General features: G+C 45.3%; 2 protein-coding genes across 4 annotated transcripts in view; one reads left to right on the top strand and one right to left on the bottom strand.

Moving 5' to 3' along the window:
- Window positions 1–270: 270 nt before the first annotated feature.
- srek1ip1 (SREK1-interacting protein 1) lies at window positions 271–4,832 on the bottom strand. 3 transcript variants are annotated; one of them, XM_023795815.2, is made up of 6 exons: window positions 4,670–4,797; window positions 4,115–4,162; window positions 3,621–3,764; window positions 2,681–2,756; window positions 838–1,017; window positions 271–403 (listed from the first exon to the last, which is right to left on the bottom strand). In XM_023795815.2, exons 1-5 carry the CDS (start codon window positions 4,680–4,682, stop codon window positions 840–842), a joined length of 459 nt encoding a protein of 152 aa, XP_023651583.2. In that variant the 5' UTR covers window positions 4,683–4,797; the 3' UTR covers window positions 271–403; window positions 838–839. The 3 variants fall into 3 exon arrangements, with proteins under 3 accessions (XP_023651583.2, XP_023651591.2, XP_023651573.2); XM_023795823.2 differs by having other exon boundaries at window positions 271–1,017; window positions 4,706–4,832; XM_023795805.2 differs by having other exon boundaries at window positions 271–1,017.
- Window positions 4,833–5,502: 670 nt separating this feature from the next.
- cwc27 (CWC27 spliceosome associated cyclophilin) overlaps window positions 5,503–20,482 on the top strand; it is a 40,949-nt gene continuing 25,969 nt past the window's right edge. Inside the window, exons 1-10 of the mRNA XM_023796781.2 lie at window positions 5,503–5,743; window positions 5,982–6,078; window positions 7,914–8,026; window positions 8,408–8,551; window positions 9,313–9,411; window positions 9,530–9,633; window positions 9,834–9,903; window positions 10,485–10,564; window positions 10,821–10,857; window positions 10,993–11,117. Of these exons, the coding sequence (XP_023652549.2) occupies window positions 5,702–5,743; window positions 5,982–6,078; window positions 7,914–8,026; window positions 8,408–8,551; window positions 9,313–9,411; window positions 9,530–9,633; window positions 9,834–9,903; window positions 10,485–10,564; window positions 10,821–10,857; window positions 10,993–11,117 (911 nt within the window). The 5' untranslated portion in view covers window positions 5,503–5,701. The remainder of the gene's footprint in view (window positions 5,744–5,981; window positions 6,079–7,913; window positions 8,027–8,407; window positions 8,552–9,312; window positions 9,412–9,529; window positions 9,634–9,833; window positions 9,904–10,484; window positions 10,565–10,820; window positions 10,858–10,992; window positions 11,118–20,482) is intronic.

The raw sequence follows: 20,482 nt of genomic DNA, 5'->3' as shown, positions 1-20,482 counted from the left end.
TGCTCAGCGATAAATCAATACTGATATCCAGTGCCCCTTTTCACCATCAAAAAAGAGATGAAGATCTGACATTGATATCCAGAGAAATCTCAACATTGAAAAGCATCCCTCCAGAATCTGTGTATCTGGCATCAATGGAAGTTATTTTGTTACTCACCTGGTATTCAACATGGGTTTGCTACACCTGCAGTGTTTTTGGGTTTTTAAAATAAAAATATAACATTTTTATGGGTTTTTTATTGTTGATGATGATGTAAATGATTGGTCTGGTGGGATTCGAAGTATCTTTATTTAGATCGAAACCATCAACAGTAAGGAAAAAGTTGCACTGAATTTGAAATAGATGTCTCGAGTGTAAAAATCTCCCAATGCGCTGTTCACACACCTTGGAAATTAACCAAACCTGAGAAGAAAAAAATTACGTCAGAGGATTGAACCCTCGGGAATGAATTCATTACATGACACACAAACTAGAAAAATAAACCTAACAGTAAGCGCAACGCATAAAATCTACTAAGCAAATAATTAAGATGGAAAAATATCTTCAGACGGTCGGCACAGTTTGCAGAAAACAGTGCTTCATATTTTAAACGTACAGCACGACAGTCATACTCCACTGTTATCAATAATTCACAGTGTCCGTATAGCAGGCCTGTGATATCAGGAAAAGGGAATGCTGCGTATATCAAACAAAAGCACAAAAACCCACATTTCTCCCCACCACTGTGGCTCAATCAAACATGATAAAACCTGAAAACATGACTCTCAGGCGATTTAACAGTATGCGATTTAAAATGGCAGAGCTTGGCTGCCGAAGGGGCAAACCGGACCACCCGCCTTCAGTCACTGTCCCCAGAGTCCCCAGAACTTTCTGATGGCGACGAGCATCCGCTCTGTTTCTTCTGCTTCTTCTTCTGCCGCTTCTCCTTCTTCTCCCGTTTGCCCTTCTTCTTGTGGGACTTGTGCTTCTTTCTCTTCTTCTTTTCCTCCTCGTCTTCGTCACTCGAGGACCGTGATCTGAAAAGGGGACCGGCGACAGGCTCAGAGTGATGGCGGCAGCGTCCGACCGGACAAGGCTTCAGATGTTATCTGAATCCAGGAATCTACAACTGCAAACGACCTTTCCAACAGGGCCGAGAACTTACCTGTAGTGTAGGATTTACTTTTTTGCAACTTAATTAAGGCTCAAAAACATTATTGTATAAACTGGTAGACCTACACAAGTGCATTACGAAAAAAGATTTATACGGTCAGACTGTGAGTGAACTATAAAAATCCAAAGTAGCCACAAAACATATTTAAAATGTGTTACTGATAGCTGGCTGGCATGACAGATGTACCAACTGTTTGATTCTCAGGATGAGCACTGGAAAACCAGTATATGGCACTATTCAATGTGCAGGACATCATCCTCCAAAATGCATTAGAACTAAAATGGTTTCTCTCCAGGGAAAATTTTTAATGCTGTGACCTCAGATCTAATTATAAAAAGCAACCAAATGACATACTAAAGCCACAGCTCAATAACACACAGACTTTGCCCTACCGAGATTATGTGATCAGCTCCTCATCTTATTTGTCTGGTTAAGTGCTAATATACAACTACAATATTATTATAGTTTTCTTTTAAGGTGCTTTCAGTGCCTTAGTGCACTGCATTTATTTGTACACTTATCATTCACCTGCTGCTGGGTGGTTTAGCCAGTTATATAGGGAGGAAAAAATGGGGAAAACAGGTTGGGGACTTTCCTGCAAGCACATTTTGTCATCTTAAGGGGCAAATGCCTAACTCTGCCATCTTTCCAGGCATCAATGATCCTGCAGAACAGGCAACAAATACACTGGACCTTTATGGCAGGAATACATACAGGAAACAGAAAAAAAACCCACATACAATTTAGACTGAAGATGAAAAGGAACACGAAGGCCTTGAGGTCACAGATGTTTGGAGAAAGCTACCGATGAGTCAGCCCTTGTTATTGCATGGCCCTGTAGGCACTAAAAGCCCACCTCAAAAAAGCTCTTAGTGGCCCAGTGGTAACAGCCAATCCAAGGTCAAATCACAGCAATAGTGTATGTTACCTGAGCACACTGAAAGTCTCTCAGGATTTTTTAAACTAAATATTTAGGGGAAAAACATGCATGAAACCAAAAATGGCAAATCGTTTGTTACAGTCACTCTAATTGATGTCAGAAAACTAAAACCACCAATCATCACCCCCATCAGCTTACAGAAGCACAGACAAAGCTGCATCAGTAAGTGGTGCTTCATTAATGTCTTTTATATTAAGGAGGAAGCAAACATGTATTACACAGTACTTGATACACGACAAGAAAAACCTTTAACTGTATTAAAATATACAATAAGTGTGGTGTTACTGGAGTTTTCTATGTTATGTCACACTCAGGTACCCAGAATCCAGGAACCAGCATTCTGCCATTTAAGGCAATGGTCTCTGGCCAAATTCATAAGGAGCCTTTATGCAGCTGGGTCAGAACGGACACAGACCACAGGAGCCTCGGGGAGCACAATCTCACTTAGACACACTCATGCACACACACACACACACACACACACACACACGGACACACCAGAGAGAACTAGCGTATGTGTTAGATCCATCCACATAAATCCACTGGCGGCATTTTCCGGAAAACCGTGACGGCTGACTCAGATTACCTCTTTTTTAACTTCTTGTGGGATTTGTCCCTCGATTTCCTTTTCTGTTGGACTTTCCTTGTCTCGCTTTGGGAACCTGAAATTGTGAATTTTGGATCACTGTAACTCCAAAATGCACTCCACACCAATTACACGTCTTCAGCAGTACTCCATGAAGTCATATTGAGGTCACATTGGGTGCTGGAAAAGACAGCTTGAACTCACATACACTGTTACATTATTTGGCACAAATGCAGAAAGCAGTTGTGAACATAGTACCACCAAACAATACCAATTAAAGCATTACTCTGCTAGAAAACATATTTAAAACTACAACAAAACTAAAAAGCAGATACTTTGACTCTCTTTGCAGCAATCCATCCATCTTGCAACCACTTATCCTGAACAGGGTCATGGTGGGGGCCTGGAGCCTATCCCAGGCAACACAAGGCAGGAATGCCCCCAGGGGGGTGTTCCATGATGCAGGATTTCTTGCTTAGCCGGATAGCTTGTTAGATGTAAGGTAGTCTGGGCTAAATTAACTTCATCTTCGTTCACTTACATTTAGCTCAGACTACCTTAAATCCAACAAGTTATCCGGCTAAGCAACATATCCTACTTTGTGGAATACCCTCCAGGACAGGATGCCAGCTCATCAAAAGGCATCTACATAAACACCATCACACACTACGCACATTTTAAAGATACCAGTTAGCTTAACTGTATATCTTTGGACTGTGCGAGTGCCCAGAGCAAAATCGTGTATCACAGGGACACAATGCAGGATTCAAACCCACAACTCTGGATGTGTAAGGAAACTGTACTGCCAAATGAGCCATTGTGACACCCTGTTTACAGTACTGTTCCCTTCAAAATGTTCATAAAAATTGAAAAATGCACAGATGAATTCGCTTTGAAGTTACATGATGTTTAACTGAGAAACTTCCCCATCCTAACTTACCCTTGGTGTTTGGGCCACCTGGTGTCCCATCGTTCTGCTCTTCATCTTCACTCTCCTCAGAGCTTGTGCTACTCACGTCGAGGACGATGTCCTTCCTGGGATCGACCCTGACAAAGTTCCGACACTCGAAGGTCAAATGTCCAGCTGGAAAAATAAGGTGGCACTTTAACATGGACTCTACTGGCTCAGTAGAAATGTCAGCATAATAACAAAGCGGCCTCAGCCTCTCCTCTATTCTCAATGTCTCCTTCATTTATTTTAAAGTTAAAGAATAAAGTGACTGAAATGCAACACGATAAAATGCATGTGTCACTGGAACATATTTATTTATGTGCCACCAAGGGATACAGCAGGAAATCTGGTAGAGCACACACTAAAGTAGTACCAAGACACACACACGAGCTGTGATTAATACACATGACCTTTAATGCGTTTCAAAAAGATGTAATTGCAGTTATCATTTAAAGATGAAGAATATAAACGGGATTTCTTACGATAACCACACTTCTTGCATCCTGCTCTGATGTTGTCCTTATTGGGCCCTACAATGGAAAGAGAGGCGATCAATCTACTTAAGGGATAAAACAAGCTATGCACTATATAAGCGATTAGAAGATCGATGAATAAATGGGTGGTCAGTCACATTTGAAGTTTATGGTTAGTTATATAAGAAAATATCTTCAAATACGTGGAAAAAACACTTAAAATACGATCAATTTAAGAACATCATATTATGATGCTTAACGGCACAGTTTCAAGTAGCCAACGAACTGCTTTCAAAAGCGAACGCCACGTGCATACTGTCGGCAGAACCGTAAAATAAAAAATAATTAAGAAATCTAAGCTGCGAACTAATGAACGTACTAGTATAAAGAAATAAGTTACCTAGTACAGTACAGAAAATTCTAGAACTGCACCGTTGCTAATTCAATTCCACACGCTATTACTCAACAGTCGAACTATTGAGAAATTTAATATTTCTATCATATGTAGCTACTTCTCTGAATGACCATATGTTTAAAACAACGTGATATTGTGGAATATTATACCTGGCAAAGCCATAGCGATACAGAATTGCTGCTTACTTTCAAAACTTCCTGAGAGCTCGTCAGTAAATATGGACCGATGGGAAACAAACAACAATTCACATAGTCGACCCGTTTCACGGCTGGCAGTGATCTCCTGCATTTTACTTTTGTATGAATAAAAAAAAAGTTATTTCAAGACGTGCACACTTGAGAGATTTAACCTTTCTAAGTCCGTTGTCTTTGTTACTTAAAAAGCATTCATAGAATGAGAAAAATCCGTTCATTTTTATAAAACGGTACGTCTTAATTTTACTTTTACCATTAACGTGGAGCTTCAGTTGTAAAATAATTAACAGTTAATTGTAATTATGTGTAATTATTCATGCATTCATTTGTTACATTTGTAAAGGTGAAGCTTCTTTATAAGAAAAATAAATTAAAATTATTGTGATAATGGTTATCATATATTATTATATACATATTTAAAATATTTCAATTAGTAATATTTTTTATGTATATCTCCGATAGTTTATGTAGATACGTAAATATCTGTCTGAAGTTCATCTCCAAGTCTACAAATTTATTATAATTTTTACACTTGCCGACCTTGGTTTTCAGGGATAACATAAAATGTAACACCATGAAAACAAGATAAACCAAGTAGTATATTTTTAGAGGGGGGTACGTGAAATTAATTACTAATTCATATTTTTCTAGTTTGATGAGAAATAGTTAATAATTAAAAGCATTAGATACAAGTAACTATTTAATATTAGATATGTATACATTTAGTCTGCCTGAAGACTCAGAAGGATAAAGAAAGTTTTACTGTTTTAAGCCTCCCCTCTACCATAGTTTCACATTTTACACCTTGGTATTGCTACAAGATGGCGGTTTTATTCCTATAATCAAATACCTCTGTTTTTTTAGGAAATTCGTTTAGTGAAGGAGCGTAGCATAGATTTGAAGCGTTCATTAATAGCTGCAAATTTAATATATTTATGCGTTGCTTTGTTTACGTTTCTAGGAAGGTAGTGGTAGTTAGACGTAGTCATGAGTAACATATACATTCAGGAGCCACCCACAAATGGCAAGGTAGGCGGCTTGCATTTTCCAGCATTTATAGTAAATGTATATCTAACGTAAAACACGCGCATCTTTACATATCAGTACAGTGATAATTATTCAAGTAAGATATTTTATCAGCGAATTGATATAGTTTATTAATAGCCATAATGGTAACTGAAAAGGCGATACAATGTGCGGCAGTGAAATAAGTTTTACAGTGCACTGTAGTTTGAAAAACCTTTAACGCTGTTTATTGATACCGCAGGTTCTGATAAAGACGACAGCCGGCGATATAGATGTGGAACTCTGGTCCAAAGAGGCACCGAAGGCATGCAGGAATTTTGTCCAGCTTTGCATGGAAGGTAACGTTGTTTATGTTATTTGGATAGTACTTGTACCTGGTGGTCGAGACAATATTTTAACAGTTCACTTTTCTAGGTACATTATATAACCACGTAGGTCAGTGGATATTATTCGAGTAAAAACCGAAACATTGTTGCCTGATTAAGATGTCAGGAGATGGTTCCTTTTCTTTGGCAGCCATGTATGATAGTTGCATAGATACATGGGTGTATCAGTATTGCCAACTCACGCTTTCAGACTCTCACACCCACGCAAGAAATCTTACGGCAAATCTACAGTATGTTATTCCATTATAAGCCTATAATTAGCTACATCAAAAGCCTTGCGGCAGTTTGCAAACACTTCAGACTATTTACATGGTAATAAAACTGTTACATACATGTAAATGCGTTGCGCATGCATGTGTAGACGTATAGAATTGAAAATCTCACTCCAGCCAGCTACCCAAAGCTGTCAACCCCGGTATGTACACTGACTGGCCACCTTTTTAGATCCACCTGCTTGTATAAGTGAATTATGTGGCTGCAGCTGGATACATAAAGCATGTAGACGGGGTCACGAGGTTCAGTGTCTGCGCATCTTACATGATAATGGTTCAGACGCCTGACCTCAGTGCTTTTGAACGTGGTGTGGTCGTTGGTGCCGCACACGGTGGTTCCAGCATCTCGGAAACTTTCACCTTCCTGTTATTTTCACACACTACCGTCTCTAGGGTTTACGAAGAACGACATGCACAAAAACAATGAGTTCTGTTGCTAAAACACCATATCAGTGAGTGGTAAGAGGAAAATTACTGACTCATTCAAGCTTATCAGAAAGTCACAAGGGCAAAAAGAACCAGCTCAGTACCAACGGTGCTGTGAATAAAGACTTCCTTGAATGCACAACTTGTATGCTATGTAGGGGTACCTAATATAGTGACCATTGCGTGTACGCTTGGGACGTTTGCTTAATTCTATAAAAATTTAAATGTATTAATTTTATTCAAATTTATTGCTTTCATAACAAATGCCTGTTGACAAGCAAACACAGCTTCCTCACAGACATTTCTTTTTCATTAAGTGACATTTTTTTGACTGACTCATTCAGTTCTATTTTTGACATTTTGGCTATTAATTGCAGTTGTAGCCATTGGCTCCCAAAGGAATGCTAAACAGAAATTATTGGTGTTTTTTATTGCACTTGAAACACCCAATGCCTGTTAATGATATTTGGAGATGAATGTTTTACTTAACACTACTGGCTGTTTCTAATATGGTATACATTTTTTGTAAGGAAAGAAGTAATGTTTTTTTTATTATAAAACCAATAAATTTGCAATATTTTTTTTACGGAATTAAGCAAGCATCTCAAGACTTTCTGTTGGCACTGTATGTATTGTGTGTATATGTCATATACAGTATGTCTCTTGCAGAATTAGGTACTCTCTTGCTCTGCAATTTACTTCAGGCATTTCCTCCATGTCAAAGGAAAGCATTTTGCTGTCTGAAATCCATACTGGTGTAACACATACAAATATGATAATGTTATGTTTCATCTATCGTGTGCGAGATGATCATTTGCTTATTTTTTTAAATATTCAAGATTTTTATTTGTCACATACATGAATGTACTGGTACACCATCAGTGAAATGAAATTGCTGTGACTCCAGGCTGTGCAATAAACAAGGTAGCAGAAAACCAAAATGACATAAATGAACAAAATGAGAAAAAATACAGAAGTATGTAAAAAGTATATAAAAGCCATAAGAAAATATGAGAAAATATTTAAATTGCATGTTGGCATGTGGTGACGTCATTCCTCTCATAGTCTGTGTTGTTGTTATTATTATAGGTTATTATGATGGGACGATATTCCACAGGGTGGTGCCGGACTTCATCATACAGGGGGGGGATCCCACGGGCACAGGGTCTGGTGGGGAGTCTGTGTACGGACATCCTTTTAAGGTGAGCGCTCGTCATCATCATCATCAAAGGTTCCCACGGGCTTGGGGTTTGGCGGACAATCTGTATGTAGGCATTCTTTTAAGGTGAGAGCGCATCATCATCATCATCAGGGTTTGAGTGTATCGCTTATTTACAAGTCAGCCCCATCCCTTTCTCTTTGTGAGGCACGGGCAAAATGTTTGAATTCATCAGTTTTTAAATGGATTTTCTTCACTTACTGTATGGGACCTTATGTTACAGTAATGATACTGATGGTTTGGATGGACCAGCTGCTTTTAACACAGAATCGGCCAAAAGCGTTGCACACATTATTCAGAGAAGGAGCCACTGGTTTGTAGTATTGTCACTTCAGGCTGCATCACTCTCTCTCACCCCCTTTAGGATGAGTTCCATTCCAGGTTGCGCTTTAACCGACGGGGCCTGGTCGCCATGGCAAACGCAGGCCCCCATGATAATGGCAGCCAGTTCTTCTTCACTCTGGGTCGCGCCGACGAGCTCAATAACAAGCACACCATCTTCGGGAAGGTAGAATGGGACCTAATCAGCCACATGCCGCCTTTGGGGGTGGGGAGGGGAGGGGGCTTCTGGCAACTTTAGGCTCACATCTCATTTCACTGGGATTTTTGGAACTGAAATTTATACATTAGCTTGCATAAAGATGTTTATATATTTACGTCACGTCTGTATGTGTCTGATTATGTTTGTATTGTAAGGTATACTGCACACAGATGCATAATGCCACTGTGTGTATAAAGGAAAATATTCAGTGCCTCTTAGTTTTAACTCTGTATACATAATGAGCTTTAACTGTAATTAGTTAAACCTTTTAAACTGTTTTAAATAGTTAAAACAAGCAGTTTCTGGGGCCCCAGTCAAAAAGTCACTTTGGTCCCCCCCCTCGATCCCTGATTTGTAGTGACTGTTTGTGGCCGGCCTACTGGGGGCCCTCAAACTTTGGGGAAGCAAAGGATGGGTGAAGACACCCACCAAATGTGAATCAAGTCAGACGTCTGCTTCTTGCTGTCTTTGGTCTGACTCCACTCATAGTCTCGTAGGCTCATCCTCAGTAGGGCGATGATTGATGTGCTTTGTGGCACAGCGGGCATCGTAACCACAGCTCCCTTCTGGTCCGAGGATGCAGGATTCCCCCATGGTCACTTTCCTGAATTATCAGTGCTTGGTTCACCTTTTATGATGTGCTAAGAATGTTAGCGTCATGCTAACTGCACCATCCACTACCATATCTGGTCAAGTCAACCGTGTTCGAATCCCTTCTTTCCCCACAGGTGACCGGCGATACCGTGTACAACATATTGAGGCTGGCAGAAGTCGATTGTGACCGGGATGAAAGACCCCTGAACCCGCACAAGATACGCTCCACCGAGGTGCGTCTCCCAGCACTGCATGGAGAACATGTCCGCCGGCCTCGATTAGGGATGTGAATGCGAACACGCCTGTATGTGACACTGTGACGCGTCGGTGTGTGTGAATGCACCCGTGCAGGTCCTGCACTGCCCCTTTGATGACATCGTGCCGAGGGAAACCAGAAAGGCAAAAAAGGAGAAGGACAAGGATGACTCAAAGAAGTCCCAGTCCAAAGCGACCAAGTGAGTGTGTGTAAGAACCCAGGTCGTCCCAGGAGAGCGAGAATCTCTGGGAAGAGAAGTGGGGGGCTTGGTCTGGATCTGGAAAATCAGGGGGTCTGCTTAAGGTGTTGAGCTCATTGTCTGACTTCAACCGGGGTCCCAGACCTCGTGGCCCTGGCGGGGGCTGCTGTGTGAGTAAGAATGCGCTTTTGTCCCAACAGGAATTTCAGCCTGCTGTCTTTTGGAGAGGAAGCAGAAGAGGACGAGGAGCTAGTGAATAAAGTCAGCCAGGTGAGGGTGACACAGTGGTGCTCAGAGGGGCTCGAGGTATCATTAATCAGCTGTACTGAAGTCAGCCAGGTGAGGGCGCCACAGTGGTGCTCAGAGGGGCTCGAGGTATCATTAATCAGCTGTACTGAAGTCAGCCAGGTGAGGGCGCCACAGTGGTGCTGAGGGGGAGGTGAGGTATCATTAATCAGCTGTACTGAAGACTGGACTTGTCCCCAAGATTAGAACATGTTAGATGGTAAAACAGCTGTGCTTATTGAACGTTTAACTAAGTAAGATGAATCAACTTAATTTTTTTTTATGTAATATGAAGAAGAGTATATAAAAGGACAAATAAGATTATTAAAATAAATAACCATAATGTGAGTTAATACAAATAAAAACACATAATATCAGTAACTATGTTTTCAGTATTTGCGTTAAGCAGTTTTTGGAGGTCAGGATGATATAAGATGTGCATGTGAGAGTACCAGAACATTCCGCAATATGGCTGGGGTTTCATTCTTGAGGGTGCGTTTGAGATCTTGCCCCCCGGCAGTCAGTTCATGCCGAAATAAAAACCTCGCCTTTGCTCTCCCTCACAGACCATGAAAGGGAGAAGCAAGAGCAGCCACGACCTACTGAAGGATGACCCACGCCTCAGTGCCGTGCCAGCGGTCGAGCGGTAGGACTGAGCCCCATTTTGCCACGCGTTCTCTCATCCGTGGTCTACTGCAGGGCTAGGATTCGGCACATTCTGGTGACACTGGGTCCCTGGGCCTGGTTCTGAAGAGATCTGAATGCCTTATAACATGGCTCATGATGTGTTAACCTGTGCTAAAGCTCCCAAGACTGTCGTTCATAGCAAATGTTAGCACTATGCAAACTGTTGTTTAAATTTTTGAAGCGTCAGGCTAATATTCCTTTGAATTTCTCTTCAGGGATGAATCCAAAAATGCAGCCGGTCGGAATAAGCAGGTGGGAGATGGGCTCTGGATGCGTTATATGTCTGCAGATAAATACTTCTATTTATAGCGATATTGATTAGCTTCGCTAATGGCCTCGGGTCGACTTCAGCGGTCCTTGTTCTGACACTGCTCACATTCCGTGAAGGGAAGTGACGACGAGGAGGATGACGAAAGCGAGGAGGCGGGGCAAAGCGGCCACAAGAGGCCCAGGGAAGAAGTGCCGAAGGCTGAACCTGGCGAGGAGGAGCGCGGGAAGAAGAGCAGTCGCAGGTGGGATGCTGCTAACGCGGAAGGGGAGTGGCTAAAGCTGCCATTTTCACAGTGTGTTCACTTTTCTGAACGCTCAGCAGGTGGCAGGATTGAGTCACTGGGAACTCTGACATATGCTGGTGGTTGGGGGACCGGATTGGGGTGCAGTGCCAGGATATAAGCAGAGAAGGGGTTCCTGAGTCCTCAGGAGATATTTTGGGTGTAGATTTCCGCACGTCACAGTGATGGGGCAGTTTGGACATAATGAGGGCTGATTTCATCACAGCCAATCGTTTGTGTCCCCATTGCCTGGGTGGCATTAACTCTCCAGTTGCTGTGTGCCTGAGGCATGTGCACCTGTATGTTTCTGAGATAAATTTCAACATTGTGGGGTGGTGCAGAGAATCGTTCAACGCATTGTGGGATCACATCTCCTTCAATGCCCGTTGTTGCTTTTGATGCTCCTCGTTGCATGTTCTTCTATGATCTCAGTGTCTTTGCCTCCTAAGGACAGGACGAGTATCTCTAACATAGCTGTAGCATGTGCTCATGATCAGTCGGTCGCTGGTTCAAATCCCAGGGTCGCCAGAATGGTTTCACCTTAACCCTAATCACTCTAGGCACTGGCTGACCCTGCTTTCTTAAAAATATACGTTGCTTTGGGTAAAAGCGTCTGCTAATTAAGTCAAATGTAAATGTTTATGCTGTAATGGATGATCATGATCATGTAATGGAATGGTGCACCAGGGTGAGGCACTGTTGAGCTTTAAATCTGGCACAGTACATTTGAATGTGCTATAACGCCGAATTGCATTCCAGTCTTGTCCTTGTCTAGCCGGCTGCTTTTAAAAAAGCTGGCGTTATTGGACATCACCCTTCAGGCTGACGAGGGCTCCATGTGTCTTTTAATGCTTCAGAGCAGAAGCTCCACACTGTAATCAGCTAATGGGCTGCATAGCAGGCTCCCATTACAGACCGTCTGAACGCTGACATTTATAAGAGTGGGGCAAAGTCATGGTGTCCATAGTGAATGAGAAATCGCAGCATGGGTGCGTGAAAGCGCCAGGCGCTGGGATCCCCACTGTTACGGCACGCAGATCAGCGGGAGGGAATCTGCTCATGACCAGACCCACGTATGAACCCGCATCCACCGCGTAACTGTGTAAATGGTTAACCGGTCCCCGAGACAAGAAGTGTCATTTCTCGCTTGCCACCATAGCCGTAGGGTGGAGGTGCCACGGGGGTCCGACGGCATGACGTCACGTGTATGCAGCCCGGCCACATGCGCTGAAGGAGGTTATGCCGCTCTGTCTGAAGGTCGCCAGTTCAAATCCCAGGGTCGGCAGTGTGGTTTCAGTAATAGGCACCTGAGCAAGGCCCTTATCCTCACCTGGTGGGGGCGGTGTGGGGTGGCGTACGACTGCAGGCAGGCGGTGCTTTTAACCGCTGGGGGAGTAGAGAGCCTCGTTAAATCTGATATGATGATGGTGAGGCAGTGGGCAGATTTCCAGTGCCCTGACACTGCGGACAGTGCGTGCTGCCATTGCCTGTTAAGGCCCATACTCGCTCTGGGGCTGTGGACTCGTCTTTTAACAGTTTTTAATTTCCCGTCTGACCACTGGGGCCCTGTCACGTCACCCAAGTTGCATCCGGACTGGAGAAACGTGACCCCCCCCCCCCCCACCCTACCCTGCCAGTGCGGTTCCTCGGTTACGACAGACAGAAGGCTCTGGAACGCGCATATAGAAAAGGCATTGGAGTAATCAGTGTAAGGGAGGAATATTTCAGCCTTGCATCAGCATGAATGTCGACTTTATAAACTCTATGTGAGCTGGTGCCCCCCTGCCACCATTATTTGTGTCTGCATGCCTGTTTCTGATTTGCATTTGATTTGTAAACAGGGAGTGCTTTTTCACATTGGAGGGGGCACTGGGGAAACCCACCGTGTCAGCACAACACCACCCTGCTCCACTTATTATGGACACGGACTCAGTTTGACGCTAAAGCCCCCTCCCCCACCAGCGTCCTCTATATACAACGGCATTGTTTTTGTGGATTCCAGCAACAAGGTTTGCTCCAGCTGACCAGGTGGCCTCCAAGCTGCAGGTGGCGCCGTATCGGCCCGCGTCTTGCTCTGACAAATTTCTCCTAGTGCATCATGGGTATGTGAGATGGCCACTCAGTGGACAGCATTCAGGTTTCCTTCCACAATCATGCTCCAGCTCGCTCACTGCGTTTCTCTCTCCTGTTTACACCCAAGAAGCCCTTTTTCTCCTGACATTGATGAAGTTGCGGCATTATCACAGAGGGGAGCACCTTCCCCGCTACCTCTCTGAGGTGAGACAGTGTGCGTTTCTGCCTCCTCACCTGGTGGGGGACACAAGGATTCTGGGAGATATCTGACCTTGGGGTGGGAACGTATGAGGGGATTCAGTTGCCGGGGGGGAGGAGAGCAAGGAGAGGAGCTTCCAGAAATAGAGGCGAGACCTGTCGGGCCTTCCTGTCAGTCAGTGAGCTGCCCAGTTGGTGAGTCAACCGTCCCATTAGCGAGTGAGCCGCCCCTCACTGGGCCGCCCCTCACTGGGCCGCCCCTCACTGGGCCGCCCCTCACTGGGCCGCCCCGTTAGCGAGTGAGCCGCCCCTCACTGGACCGCCCCGTTAGCGAGTGAGCCTCCCCTCACTGGGCCGCCCCGTTAGCGAGTGAGCCGCCCCTCACTGGGCAGCCCCGTTAGCGAGTGAGCCTCCCCTCACTGGGCCGCCCCGTTAGCGAGTGAGCCTCCCCTCACTGGGCCGCCCCGTTAGCGAGTGAGCCGCCCCTCACTGGACCGCCCCGTTAGCGAGTGAGCCTCCCCTCACTGGGCCGCCCCGTTAGCGAGTGAGCCGCCCCTCACTGGGCAGCCCCGTTAGCGAGTGAGCCTCCCCTCACTGGGCCGCCCCGTTAGCGAGTGAGCCTCCCCTCACTGGGCCGCCCCGTTAGCGAGTGAGCCTCCCCTCACTGGGCCGCCCCGTTAGCGAGTGAGCCTCCCCTCACTGGGCCGCCCCGTTAGCGAGTGAGCCGCCCCTCACTGGGCCGCCCCATTAGCGAGTGAGCCTCCCCTCACTGGGCCGCCCCGTTAGCGAGTGAGCCTGTCCAGAAATAGAGGCGAGACCTGTCGGGCCTTCCTGTCAGTCAGTGAGCTGCCCAGTTGGTGAGTCAACCGTCCCATTAGCGAGTGAGCCGCCCCTCACTGGGCCGCCCCATTAGCGAGTGAGCCGCCCCTCACTAGGCCGCCCCATTAGCGAGTGAGCCTCCCCTCACTGGGCCGCCCCATTAGCGAGTGAGCCGCCCCTCACTGGGCCGCCCCATTAGCGAGTGAGCCGCCCCTCACTGGGCCGCCCCATTAGCGAGTGAGCCTCCCCTCACTGGGCCGCCCCGTTAGCGAGTGAGCCGCCCCTCACTGGGCCGCCCCATTAGCGAGTGAGCCGCCCCTCACTGGGCCGCCCCGTTAGCGAGTGAGCCGCCCCTCACTGGGCCGCCCCATTAGCGAGTGAGCCTCCCCTCACTGGGCCGCCCCATTAGCGAGTGAGCCTCCCCTCACTGGGCCGCCCCATTAGCGAGTGAGTCCCCCTGTCAGTCAGCCTCCTACCAGCTATTACCAGGTGCGAGTCAGGCGTCCTTTGAAAGGTGATGCCGAGACCTTCTGATCTCCCTCCACCCCCCCCCCCCAGCCCAGGACACAACGGTGTGTTCACGAGAGGGCACGTTGGGGGCTTCCCCTGCTCCACTCCCTGGGGGCCTGGGGGGAAGTGGGTCGTGCTGGTTTTCACTCTCATGGCTGCCTTGGGCCAGTCATTAGGGCAGGAAGTGTCCTCGCCTGGACTATTGAGGTGTAAATATCTGGGGGGGGGGGGGGGTTACCTGGGGTCACTGACACTGTGCCCATTCCTCCCTCCCGATATTCACCTCTGTCCGTGATATAGGGTCCTTACCGAGGTCTTTTGCAAACACAGACGCCCCCTGCTTTACGCTTTTGGTAAACCTATTGTGACATCAGGAATAAATATTTAGCGCTGGCCTGGTTACTGCTAATAAAAGGCTGTCAGTCTGAATGAAGAGCAGGAGGTATTGCATGTCCCCCTTAGGCAGGGGCTTGGAAGCCCCTTCTTTCCAGGTGTGGGGGGGGGGTGTTGATATCAGAGACATGGCAGGCGGTGCGGGGCTGGGGAACACCGCGGACCCAGCCGGAATGTCAGCCATAGGTCCTGGATGGCCTCCCTCTGCTCAGACATGCCGCACAGCTTAGGAACGTGTCTGAGCTCCTGGCGGCTATTTGGAAGGGTAGGGGCATCACATTTACATTTTATTTATTTAGCACGCTTTTTCTAAAGCGGGGTCATACAGTCCTTGCTCAAGGGCCCAATCACCCTGCCGACCCCAGGATTTGAACCGACGGCCTTCTAATGATAGGCATAGCTTGAGGGACACGGCACCCACAAAAGTATTACACAGTAAGACAAGATATTTAAAGTGCTGAAACTGAATATCGTTGCCGGTGATTTTCATATTCTAAACCAAACCTTAACATTTATTTGTCTGTTCATCTGTATTTCTGTTGTACTTATCCAGACCGGGATCCCATAATTGAATTGATTATTGTTATTAATTTTTACCGTTTCATTAGCTGACTATTCCTTTATGCAGTAGGGAGAATCAGAGATGTTTGCCCCCACCTTTCATGGCCGGGGGGAGGCTCTTCTTGTCTTTTTGTGGGGGACTTTTTAAACCTGGTGGGGTGTGACAGGCAGCCGAAACGCTTCTCTATGACCCATGTGGACACGCCCCCACTCCAATACTTCAGCCGATGTCATAAGCACCACTTTATGTGATTTGTTTAGAGCCTGCGTGCGCTACAGGATAATTTGTCATTCTTTTAATTTTTGTTATTTAAGGTCTCAGTGGATGTTGTACTTTTGCGTTCAAAGGGAAGGTGCAAGATGTGACCTTTTGGTCTGTCTAGCTGTCGTCTATCAGAAGGTCATGCTGAAAACGGCGACTATACCTTTTCCATCCTCTGGCTCAGCTGGTATCCTCACCGCTTCTGGGTATGAAATCAGATTTGTGCCAATATTATCAAACAAAACTTTTTTTACATCAAGCAAAAACAAGGCTTCGAGAAGAAAAGAACTAACTGAAGCAAAAGAAATGCATCTCAAAAGAAAAATTTATAACATGCAAACACATGATTGGTTTTTTGATAATGTTTTCCTTTGTTTACGCTGCCAGCTTTCTCGCTTGCGCTCCCTGACTTTTTGTTTACAATTCTGACACAAACTTCTCGCGTGGGCGGGTTTTTTCAGGGATGCGTTCCCATTGGTTAATATGACAGGTCAGTGCCACGGACATTTTTAATTAACAGCAAGACTGGACATTCACTACCTGCTAACTGATTTTCATTGAATTCGACAACAAGATTAGCAAAGTGTAAGTGTTAATTTTGTTCGTACTGCACTATACATTTTATTGTGCTAAATTAGAAGTAAAGTTAAGCTTTGCTATGTAATTTAGCTTTTACCTAATTATAATTAACATTAGCTAACTTGCTAACGTTAATTAGGTATAAGGACTGCTAGTTAAGTAGACTTAGTTATACTGTGTGTGTGTGTGTGCGTGGGGCTGGGCGATATGGCAAAATATTTTATTATGATAATTTTTTCATATTAAACGGTATCAGTAATTATCCCTATATAATCCAAGTTATTATTTCTTTACTTTCTTTTTGATAAAAATTTTATAGATTGAGAACCTCAAAAACGGCAACAAATTGAATGGACAATTGTAATAAATTGCACGAAAATAAACTGACTCACTGTTCATCTCTGTATAGATATGTAAGTGCAAATATATTCAAGTACACTTGAATTCTTGAAAGCACTGTACTCTCCTTAACAGGAAATAAATGTGGAAAATAAGGTTAACGTTAGCAAGTTAATTAACGTTAATTAGGTACATAGCAAAACTTAACTTCACTTCAAATTTAGCACAATAAAATGTATAGTGTAGCACAAACAACATCAACACTTACACTTTGTTAATCTTGTTGTCGGATCCAGTAAAAATTAGTTAGCGGGTAGTGAATGTCCAGTCCCGCTGTTATTTAAAAATGTCTGTGGCACTAACGTGTCAGTCAAAAACTTATTAGCCAATGGGGGCGCGTCCCTGAAAAAACCCGCCCACACGAGAAGTTTGTGTCAGAATTGTAAACAAAAAGTCAGGGAACACAAGCGAGAAAGCTGGCAGCGTAAACAAAGGAGCACATTATCAAAAGACCAATCATCTGATTCCATATTCTGGCTTGGGGGTTCATATCATAATCATATTCAGCCAAGCTAATTGGCCTCTCAAGATTTCCTGAAGTGTGTGTCTGTGTGTGTGTGCGTGTGTGTTTGTGTCTGTCTGTGCGTGTGTCTATCTGTGTGTTTTTGCTTGTGTCTGTGTGTGTGCTTGTGTGTGTGTGTGTGTGTGTGTGTGTGTGTGTGTGTGCGTGTGTGTATCTGTGTGTTTGTGTGTCTGTGTTTGTGTGTCTGTGTGTGTGTGTCTGTGCGTGTGTGCCTGTGCGCGTGTGCGCGTGTGTGTGTGTGTGTGTTTTTGCTTGTGTCTGTGTGTGTGCTTGTGTGTGTCTGTGTCTGTGTGTCTGTGTGTGTGCTTGTGTGTGTCTGTGTGTGTGTGCGTGTGTCTGTGTGTCTGTGCGTGTGTGCCTCTGCGCGTGCACGTGTGTGTGTGTGTGTGTGTGTGTCTGTGTGTGTGTCTGTGTGTGTGTCTGTGTGTGTGTCTGTGCGTGTGTGTGTCTGTGTATCTGCGCCCCGTAACAAAAGCATCCCATCCCTGGTGTCCCCATCTTTCCAGGCTCAGGAGGTGGTACCACCTGAAGGACCCTCTGTAGCCAGAAGGCCGCATTGACCCTGTTGTTGTTATTTTTATTTTGGGTGTGTGAGTAGGTTATAAATGGCTGTTTGTTTAGTGATTTGAATACCTGCCGACTGAAGGCCGTTCGGGGTGAAGCGGCATCGGGGACGTGGCGGTGCAGCTTCCCATGGTGCCTGAGTGTGGTGTGGATACAGACTTCCAGGGGGAATAAAGGGTACAGTGTTCATCTCTGATCTGCGCACTGGGCGACAGGCTACATGTGTGGGCCTGTGTTTGCACACCCCCGCCTCCCCGCTGCCCTTGAACCCAGACCCACCTGCACGGCGTATCTGACGCCACCTTCAGTCTTTCCACCCTCCCCCTCTTCACATTGCATAATTAGCACTCTTTGCTGTGTTTACTGTGGTCATTTTTAGTGCGTGTGTTTGTGTGTGTTCCCCCCCCACCCACCCATGTTCATTTTCGTATTATTTTGTTATTTTACCTGAAATTTTCACCAGACGCCGGCTGAGAAGTTTAATTGTCCAGCACTTCAGCTGAACAACAACGTATCAGTGTGGGAGAGGGAGGCTTTAACTGGAATGATGCATGAACAGAAATGTAGCGCCTGGTCACCCACGAGTCACTGCCATCAGCAAACCGCCGTGTACCTTGCACATTTTTTCTCCTTGGTTTTGCACAAAAGATAAATCTCTCATTATTAAGATCATAGGAGTGTAATTACACTTGTGTGTCACGCTGAACAGTAATAACACAGAAAATAAAAATTTACCCCTGTTTTTCTTTCCAAAATGTGCAAAAATTTAAATGGTTACCCCCTTTCACCTACCAGTATCTAGCTAGTTTAAAATATCGTAACAAGGGAGAAGTGTGTGTAATGACCAATTTCACCCCCCTTCTTATCCACCTCCCCACATTAGTTGTGCTTTTGATGAGCCAAACATAATTCTGAGGTGGTTTTCTTCCTCATTTTACTTCCTTTGTTTACCCTGATGCTGACAGAGCTTGGCGGCCCTTTAAATCAAACCACAGCATCTGTGACCTCATGTGCCGAACCACTGTTCTGGTGCTTCCAGATATTTCCTCCAGCTTTACATGGTTCCAGGAGAGCCTCATACAAGAAACTGTTAAAACTAGGCGCTAATGTGTATTTGCTAATTGCTGAATGATTGTAGCTAATCGCATTTAGCCACTGGTAGCTGACCCAATAGAAGGCGCACTGTGGGTGTTATTTAGAGACGCCAGCCTGCAATAAGGCTCCAGATTGTTCTGTAATTCTTTCCTCTTAGTTGAAGGAAGTATGGAATGCTGCTCGCATCCAAAACCATGAAACTGGCAGCGTGCTGACTGGGGAACAGTCCGGATCAAGCAGCGGCCAGAGGAATCAGGATTTAATGTGCCATACATTATGGGATGTCTGATTTTGGTGGTCGCTTTTTTTTTTCTTTCGTAATCACCACCTAGCCACACAAGAGAGTGACTTCATACCTCAGGTCCCTGCCCACAACCAGAAATCAAGCAGGGGAATTGGCCGCACCTGTAGGCTGTGCCATAATCTTGGGCATTGTTCTGTGTAAGGCCTTGAGGGGTAATACAGTACTCGCGTGCGTGTGTGCGCGTGCGTGTGTGCGCGTGCGTGTGTGCGCGTGCGTGTGTGCGCGTGCGTGTGTGCTAGTGCTCCCATTGCTGGACTCACTCAGGAAACGCTTCCAGGCCTGTTTGTTCACTTGAGGTGGTGTAAATGCTTTGGGTTTAGCAGGCACATAAAAGAAGGTCTTCATCTCATAGATGTTTATTTGAAGATCTTCAGCGCTCAGCCATTAGCGGTCGGGTTTGACTGCACTCTCAGCGGCCACGTTCTTCCTGAAAATCGCTCTGTGATTTTATGAACAGTGGGAAGGGCGCAGTTTAATGCCAGTGACCTTGCTGTGCTGTGAAGCGTGGGGGGGGAAGGGGGGGGGAAGGGTCGTCAGTCTGCCATGTCACGGACGCACTGCGGCAATTTTCATGCTCCTCACATCATACGTGTTCCCTGTAACGTCTGACTGAATTTTTGAGAAAATATTTGCCGAAAGTATTTCATTTGGTTTAGTGCCAGACATCCTACCTATCCAAAGAAAAGAGCATTTCAAGAAATTTCCTCAAAACTGAATCAGAAGTTTTTGTGCTTCAGTTGTTAACAGTTTTTAAAATCTAATTCTGAGTCTATTTCCAGTGGTGCTGCGTTTCCCATCTCAGCTTGTGTGTGCCGATTTACAGGGATGTCCCTTGATGATTTATGGGGATGTCTGCTGTGATTGCTCCTCGTAACAAAGTTGGTTGTTTAGTTGTCATAGTGCAAACATCACATTTATCCTCATAAATTTGATGTCTTTCCAAGGTAAAACAAAAAAACAGCTTCCTGTGCATGAAACGCATTGGGACAGAGTCCTGAAGTCCTAATAAAAGCACACTGCAGGGCTTGGGACAGAGCCCTGGATTC

This window comes from Paramormyrops kingsleyae, chromosome 7 (assembly GCF_048594095.1).
Source record: "Paramormyrops kingsleyae isolate MSU_618 chromosome 7, PKINGS_0.4, whole genome shotgun sequence".
NCBI classification, from domain to species: domain Eukaryota; kingdom Metazoa; phylum Chordata; class Actinopteri; order Osteoglossiformes; family Mormyridae; genus Paramormyrops; species Paramormyrops kingsleyae.
This window is presented reverse-complemented; position numbering and strand designations above follow the sequence as displayed.

Coding starts and splice junctions, on each gene's coding strand:
- srek1ip1 (XM_023795823.2), bottom strand. CDS start 4,808: ATGCAGGAGATCACTGCCAGCCGTGAAACGGGTCGACTATGTGAATTG. Junction 3,765..4,114: donor ATGCAAGAAGTGTGGTTATC/GTAAGAAATCCC, acceptor TTATTTTTCCAG/CTGGACATTTGACCTTCGAG. Junction 2,757..3,620: donor AGGTGGCCCAAACACCAAGG/GTAAGTTAGGAT, acceptor TCACAATTTCAG/GTTCCCAAAGCGAGACAAGG.